Source organism: Belonocnema kinseyi, chromosome 5, assembly GCF_010883055.1.
Source record: "Belonocnema kinseyi isolate 2016_QV_RU_SX_M_011 chromosome 5, B_treatae_v1, whole genome shotgun sequence".
Classification (NCBI taxonomy): Eukaryota; Metazoa; Arthropoda; class Insecta; order Hymenoptera; family Cynipidae; genus Belonocnema; species Belonocnema kinseyi.
The window spans coordinates 72144810-72153246 of NC_046661.1; the positions used below are offsets into that span (position 1 = coordinate 72144810).

At 33.6% G+C, this 8437-nt stretch overlaps 1 protein-coding gene across 1 annotated transcript in view; it reads right to left on the reverse strand.

Annotated features, from left to right (window-relative positions):
- LOC117173709 (nephrin-like) overlaps nt 1-6753 on the reverse strand; it is a 133679-nt gene extending 126926 nt beyond the window's left edge. Inside the window, exons 1-2 of the mRNA XM_033362350.1 lie at nt 6555-6753; nt 1724-1834 (exon numbers count right to left, since the gene is read on the reverse strand). Of these exons, the coding sequence (XP_033218241.1) occupies nt 1724-1834; nt 6555-6753 (310 nt within the window). The remainder of the gene's footprint in view (nt 1-1723; nt 1835-6554) is intronic.
- Nucleotides 6754-8437: the final 1684 nt, after the last annotated feature.

Genomic DNA, 8437 nt, shown 5'->3' on the forward strand with positions numbered 1-8437 from the left:
CTGAAACAAAGACCTTGGCTATTAATGGACCCAAGTGGGGAACCCTACATAACGGCTTCGTGAGGTTCTTCGCTTGGGGTGATTGCTAGAGAGATTGATCAGTAACCTGGGTCGGAGCAGTGTTGCGGTACGAACGTGTTATTTACTTAAATAGCACGAGAATTCTGGATCAATCTGAAAAATCTCTATCCCTTCCACACACTTCTCCTTTCCCCTGCCGAGTGAGTCACGCCTACCCCGAAAGGGAAATGGCTTAATGGTGTAATACAACTTGAAGTATAAATCGGCCCTTTCCCATGCATTTCCGTCGCAGCGGCGTGTATTTCAAATTATAATCATTTGACATTTCTCAAGAATAAATTTGGTCTGTACGATAAATAACGAATGACCAATGTTACTCTTAGGAATATTTTTAATGAATCTAATACTCGCATTGAGTCAATGATTGATTTTCAAATCAAGTTATTTAGTAATGTCATCATATTTTTAATGACATTACTGATGACTTGACTTGAAACTTGGAAGTATGAGGCTTTTCAGTAAGAGAATTCGAGTGGAAGTGGGAAGGAAATGTTTGTTCCTATTCAGTTGCTGAAGGATCCGGAACGTTTTGCTAGATATTTCACAGATCATCACCTTCCAAGAGAATGTTCAATTTATCATCAGGCAGAGATCTGGAACTGACTCGACGAATGGTATGTCGAGTCTATTTACCTGTTGCAGGTAGCATGACTTGTTTCTCAGAAATGGGTGACCTTCAAGTCTTATGATCATAGCCTTTTTTTACTAGAGTTGAGAACTAATCGATTGTCTAAAACCCAATGGGTCACACAATTAATAGCTTTCTGTACCCAACTGAGCAATCGACATAGGCAGACAATAGGTCCCAAAATATGTAATTTAAAATTATCCTCATATTTATACTAACAAAAGTATTGGAGTTCACATCTAAGATCAGAAGTACAGAGATTGAATAATATAGGAGCAATGATGAAATCCTGAAGGACGCTACTCATAGCCCCGACTGAGTCTGATGACTCATCCGTGCTAGAAGTTACTTTCTGTGATTGATTACTTTAATAAGAAGAAGACTATTTGATGACTGTGTTGGACATTTTGAAACGTTTTAGTTTAAGTAATAAGCATTGATGATCCACCATATCAAATGCCTTGAAGAAATAAAAGAGGAAACCACCGTGAATTTCCCTTTTATCCATAGAAAGTTTTAAATCAATAGTGACTTTGATTGACGCTTTAATAGTGAAGTGTCCGGCACGAAAACCCGACTGTAATCTGATCAATAGTGTTGGTCAATCCGTTATAGAGGTTCAGTGATTGCATTTAGAATAGACATTGGGCAAAAAATCTTTAGGTGAGGTAAACCTAGGGTTGGAAACTTTTGACCCGTCGAATAACAGAAATTTTCCATGGATCAGGGAATATCCTAACCTGCAGGGAGGAATTGTAAGTGTGCCAGAGAACAGGATAAACAGTCGGAATCTCCACTTTTTTAATTTCGAGATTGTTTAAATAATATTATTCGAAGCCTTAGTATAGTGAATAATCTGATTAATGTGATAATTTAAAGCTTAGCCTGGCTATAAGCAGCATGAATATGTAGGTAATAGATAACTCAATGCGGATGAGCCAGAACAAACTGTATTATTACTTGAATATTATAATCCTCCTAATAGTATCTATCGCGAAACACATATAGACCTACCTCCGTGAACTTCGCAATTGAGCTGAAGATCAGCACCCTCAGGGTATGCTTCCTGATGCTTGCTCATATCACGCCTCTTAGAGTCGTAGATTATCGGTTTGGAAGGAGGCACTGGAATAAGAAAAAGTAATTATAGGTATATTTAAAAAATAGATATGCAATCGTAAATTCTCTCAATTTATTTCAAGTGATCAGGACCTTCTGATATAAATAATTATTTTTTGTATACTTGGTACCTGCATCATTTAAATTAGGGATGTAATTAAATTAAGTCTGCTTTTAAATCAATTTTTAGTTAAGACCGAAATCATATCTTTCCAGTGGTTCAATTAAGTTAAAAGAAAACATCTCAACTCACTCCTTTCTTTCATTTGGTTTACAAATAATTGTTTATAAATTTAAAAAAATGTTTAACCCGCGGTGACAGGTCTTGAAACGATAAAAAATGTTTCTTATTGTTTTAAATGTAAAAATAACAAATTTCCTGAGTAAAAGTAAAAACTAAACGAAAAAACTATTGATAGGTGTTTTTATAAATAATTTATAACGATTTTAGTTTGAATAGAACCCTTAAAAGTTAAAAAAGTAAACTTGATTATAGATTAAAAATACACATTGTGCTTTTTTCATACACCTCGGATATTTCCAGCTTTAAATGATTATTCACAAAATTTACCATACAAAGAGTCCTAAAATTACTTGAAAACTGCTGCATAATTTTTAAATAGTTTGTTTAATAATTCACAGACAGTTTGAAGTCTAGTTTTTGCCTTTTTTACAACCGAAAAAACACAAAATTGTAAAATACCGCCCATTTACGAAAGGTGAGTAACTATTTTATAAGTATGTGAGAAAATGAGTTTGGGACTTTTTTAAAAGTAATATTCCCCGATAAAACAAATAAAAAATCTAATAACAATTGTTTGTCTAACATTTTTTTTATTTAACTTTTTCACATAAGAAACAAATGTTTCCCTTTTTTTAGAAAGTTATATTCTGTTTCTTGTTTATTAGAGACGAAAGTCTTCTAACTAGATTTTTTAAATAAACCTGCATCGCAACTCACAAAAATAAAACGCCTTATTTAACAGAATCACATAGTAAAATTAAAACAAAACAAAAACGTGTTTTTTTATGTGTTAAATTTAAATCAACAAAATCTTAAAAAAATATTAAAGAAAAAAAGAAGAAAAAATTTCTTTGTAAGGCATCGTTTGAAAAAGTTTGAGCGTATTTTTCTCACAATAGCATACATTCCAACTTTCATAAATACATTTTTATTCATTTAAGCTTGAAAATATCTAAGGCGAGTGAAAGACGCATCGCGGTCGTTGTCCCAGTAATCATGACGCCAATTTTCTTTCTCTTTATGCATGCAGAAAAAAATTCTGCTAATGTTACAGGATTTTTAGTTAAAATAGACAGCATAGATTTACTGTAATGTTTACCGAATTTTCTGCAGAGTTTACCAAATTTTCAGTTATTTTATAATTTTACGCATATTTTCTGTAATATTTACAGGCTTTTTGATTAGATTTTATAATCTAAAGATGTCAATTTGACAGAAAAGTTCAGTAAATGTTACAGAAAATATCCGTAAATTTATAAAATAACTGAAAATGTTGTAAACCCTACAGAAAATGCAGTAATCTCTACAGAAAATCTACACGCAGAAAAAAGAAATGTAATATAACTTATCCAGAAATGTAGAGGGTTTCTTGTAACCGTAACATTACAAAACTGCTCTTAATAAGGAAGTGAAAATGTTAAAATCACTTAGCATTTCGTAAATGTCACAATGAAATTAAAGTTAATTTAACGGTTAACGTGAAGTCAAATGAACCTCTATTTTCTAGTATTAAATACTGTAAGATATATAAAAATCCACTAAACCAAGATTAAAATAGTATTGCAGTGGACATAACCGAAGAATCGGTACATGCTACCGATCCGATTGGTTTGCTTAGCTCGCCCTTAAAGTCGCAACAACGCAACCTATCCACGCGTACCACCGGCTGCATTTATGGTGCAATCGGCAATAGATGGATTGCATCACCTAAAAACCATTCCTTTTGGACAATTCTGTGACCGTAGTCACATTACACCATATCCTCCCCACTAAACAAGGAAGGGGTTTTCTAAAAAATAAAACAATTTTGTGTAGCGCAACTTCTTCACAGATCGCATACACTTGGGATTTCATTAGAGCAGGACGTTTTTGTGTTCCGCAACTGTTTCAGCTGACTTCTATGGATATAAGGTAAATCCGAGAGCTTTTGTAGTTTTCCGCGATGGGATGAGCGCATATTCAGAAGTCGTTCCCGAGGTCTCCACCTTTTATTTAACATTTGATTAATGAACAGGTTTATAAATTTATAGGAAATAAATAAAAACATAGGATAATTTTTTCTTAAAAATTTGGTGCCACTTACAAAAAAAAGTTATTGTCAAAATTTCACAACTTTTCGGCAACGACCCATGAACTTGTAAAACATTCAAAAAAGAATCTGGTATTAATTTTCCATAAGAGGAACAAGGGCCATCCATTTTCGTATCCAATATGTGAGACTTGATAAATGTTTAAAAAAATGTCTGAAGTCACTTGCTTCAACGGAAGCTATATGACAGAAACGCGTACAACACTTTATGTCTGCTACTTAATCATTGTGAAGAATGAGCTAGGGAAGAATATTATGAAGACGAGGACTCTTCCCCTCCTTCTAAACACTTTTGTATATAACTGCATCGCATATTATTATACAGGCGAATAGCATCCACACGAATTCTCGTGTCGCATTCCGCAAATCATCTCTTCCGGTGCGCTGTGAAGTTGCAGTCGTGGCCGTGTGACTCCTACATTTTTCTATTGTTTTTTTTTTATAGTAGGTGGATTCCAGGTAAAGTGATGCTCGGCACGAGCGTGCCATTTTTCGGCGAGTTTGCTTTCCCTTTGCTCCGGCGACCAGGAGGGGCGGAGCCTTTATTTCTGGATGGAAACATATTCAATAGCACAATATGTACACGGTATAATAGTATGACAATCTATGTAAAAATCATGCATAAATAATAATAATGAGAAAACAATAAGAAGTTAATGATATACGATAATAAATGACCATATAGGTATCAAATTCTTACTGCCAAAGATTTATATGTTCACCAAAAAATTCCAGAAAGATTTTAAAGGTTTCTCAACGATTTCGGATGATTTCAAAAGATGTTACAAAGACTTCAATGATTTCCCAAAGATTTCAGAAATATTTAAATAATTTCACAAATATTACCAAATGCATTAAAAGTATTTAAAATATTTTTCAAATATTTCGAAAAGATTCAAAAGATTTCGCAAAGACTTTAACTGTTCCACAAAGATTTCGGATGAATTAAAAAGATTTCACGAAGATTCCGATGATTTTCCCGATGGAATGAAATATTCGAAATATGTCGCAAAGATTACGAATAGATCAAAAATATTTTGCAACGATTCTACTATTCTACGAAGACTTGCTGCTGCGCACTCCTCGCTTCTCAAAGGTCAAAGTTATCTGCTGGGCGTGGTGCCATTTGTGCTCGGATTTGATAAAAAAAAGAGGAAGAAAGTGTTTTTGAATAATTTTAATATAAATATACAGTCTATTAGTTTTGAAATCACTCTTTGTAAATATTTTCGAAACGTCGCGTCGGTGACCTTGCGCTTGACACACGAGTCCACCCATAGCGACGCGTCTTGTTGCGAAGGCTTTTGGCTGGCTGTGAGGTCGCCAAGTTGCGTACATGTATATCATGTACCCCAGTAGATTGAATGTGCAAAAAAAATTCTTTCATAATAAAAGATGGTTCTTCCGTTAGACATATTGTAACGTGAGCATTAGATTGACATAACTTATATAGCCTTACTATTACTTACGTTATCTGGAAAATTATATAGACTAAATATTTTATTAAAAATTATTGAATTAAGCAAATTTTGGAACTTTTTGCAATATTAATTAACTGCATCTGAAAATTAAAAAAATGTCAACAAAAGTTTTTGAAACATACAACTAATGCTTTATGCAAGTGTCGATTCTAAATTTTCTGCTCCTGTTTAGTTATATTTAGAAACACGTACTACATAAAGCTTTAGTCATGCATTTATGAAATTTTCTACAGAAATTTCTGAATAAAAACACAAATTTAAAAAAAGTACAACCTCAACTAGCTAAGTTTTATGTTTTAGAAAATTTTTTACAATTAAGGAACTTTCAGCTACAGTAACTTAAAATTTCAAAAACTTAACAAAAATGTTCGGTTCATTAATTTTAATATAAATTATATAGTTTATATTTGTCCATAAAGTATAAATAATAGTAAGAAAATAGTAGATAAGTCGATATAAGTGTGACCAACTGAAAGGATTCCTAACTTTTTGCTCTGAAGTGGATGGGCAGCTCCGAATGTAGTTTCAATGAATCTAAGGCACATCACTGACACTCAATTGTACACAAGTTGGGTTTGAAATTTATTATTAAATTGCCATGGACCAAATTTCTACAACGACTTGGTTTTAATAGTCCACAATATGTTCACCATGTTCACTATGTTACTATGATTTACCCAATATTCAACAAACCCTATGTTTTACCAGTTGAATTGGTGCAAGCCCGCAACAAAGATCCGCAACGTTCTCAAACGGTTCTCCAATCACTTCAATACCCCTCCACATTTCCTTTCAATTCTTTTTCAAGAAGTCGGTTATTACATATTACGGCAATTCAAACCCTTTCTATATAAGAAGCTAAACATTTTGTATCTCTTTATTGTAAATATAATTAAATGAACATGCTCTAACCTCTGGGTTTCAGCATTTTTCTTACTACGAAACAAGGAAGATCTTTCTTTCGACAGTGAGACGAAAACATGTCTGCTAATTCTTGAGCTATTCCTGACTGCTCTTGCAAAAAGAATTCATTGGTAGAATATCCTGGAATTGACGTTCCAGAAGAGGAACCAATCAAAGTGTGATTCGAAGTCCATCTTTCTTCATCCATGCGTCTTATATAAATATGAGTCAGTGATCGGAAATTTATAATGTTTTAACTTCGGTGAGCAAAATTGATAATGTTCCATCTTTAGGGGTTCTTCCCTTTATTATCGTTAACAGTGTAACCTTGACACTTCGGAACAGTTTTTTCCAACTTCCACTTATTTACTGTTCCTCTGAAGTTTGTGCAATTATCAGAATATATTTCAGTTTGCGTTCCCCTGCCTGCTACCATTCATGTGAACGCCACGATTGCTGAATCCTGTGGAAGAGATCCGGCTATTTCTATATGAATTCCGCAAATTGTTAAACACGCCACCTGAACTCCTTAATTTTTTCACGACTTTGCTTGATAGTAACAAAAACATGTTTAAAATAATTTAGACGGCAATGCGTTCACGGATGTTGGTTATGTTATAGCCTTGCAGAAGGCCAGTCTTCCACTCGAGATATTTGCGGTTCTGCCTTGCGACTTCGACATCATTGATATCTTGCAGTCACCGATCTGACAGCCGCTTCAATTTTAATAACCCAGAATTTCGGACGTCATTCGTTCACCACCGGTTTATAAGATTTATCTTTAACCTTTTAATGATGATAATATATTACCAAATTAATGTATCAATATTTATTATCTAATACGATGGGTCACTTTCTTTCGTTTGAAGAAACTAAGAACCTCCCGCAATTTCGTTTGTGTTTGATCTTCTATTTCATATAAAAAACTTGTTCGCTGAACTGCAATTATTCAGGTTAGGCAACTCGATAGGTGTGCCTACAAATAGAGTCCTTACATATTCAACTTTCTTTTTTTTATTACGCTCTGTTTGCTCTTTGTTCCGTAGACCAGATGGTAGCATTATCTGCTGGATTTTGTTTCGCCAGGATTCATCGCCATTTATGTCCGAAAACCTGTATACAACAAAGTGGTTGTATTTTCTAGGATCTGCTTTAATCAAATCCAGAGTATGTCTAGAATACGTCCATAAAACATATTAAAATTTTTTTATTCATATTATTTTGTCATAGATTCAACGAGACGGAGCTGAAATATCCAAGAAGCTACTGCCGAATATTCCTGTTCAATCGCATCACAAAAAATATGTCGTTCGCTTTAATCGGTTTCTCGATGCCAATTTAACAGCAGCTAGAATTCTCACAGCGTCTAACTTCAGACAAGAAGTCTTATTGTAAATCTTAATAACAGTCGAGGTAGACTTGTCTTTAGACGACAAGTTTAAGTCTTGAGAGGTAACTATAATTTTTTCTAAAGAAAATTATATTACTAATTTAGGGCATTAATATTTTCCACGGTCAAAATTACAAAAGTTTTCGTTTGTGAATTTTTTCTTCATTATACAATATACAATTTTCTGAGTTTACCATCTGAAAAACGTAATTACTGCAGTAAAACAAAATTATTAATGCATAATAAATAATTACCATAAAGATAAATAATATAAACATTCTGTAAAATTTTATGCGGATTAGTGATGACTATCAGAGATCTTCAGAGCCTTGTGTTGTCGGTGTACTTCATTGCGGCTTGAAGAAACAATATGTCGACTGAAGACCCAAAATATAGTCTGGCTTGCGGAAAGGGGCAATACTTGTAAAAACGTCTTCGCTATATTTTGGCTATGTCTTGGATGAAGACTTAACCAAGGCGAATTATTTTTACTCGGGCCTCG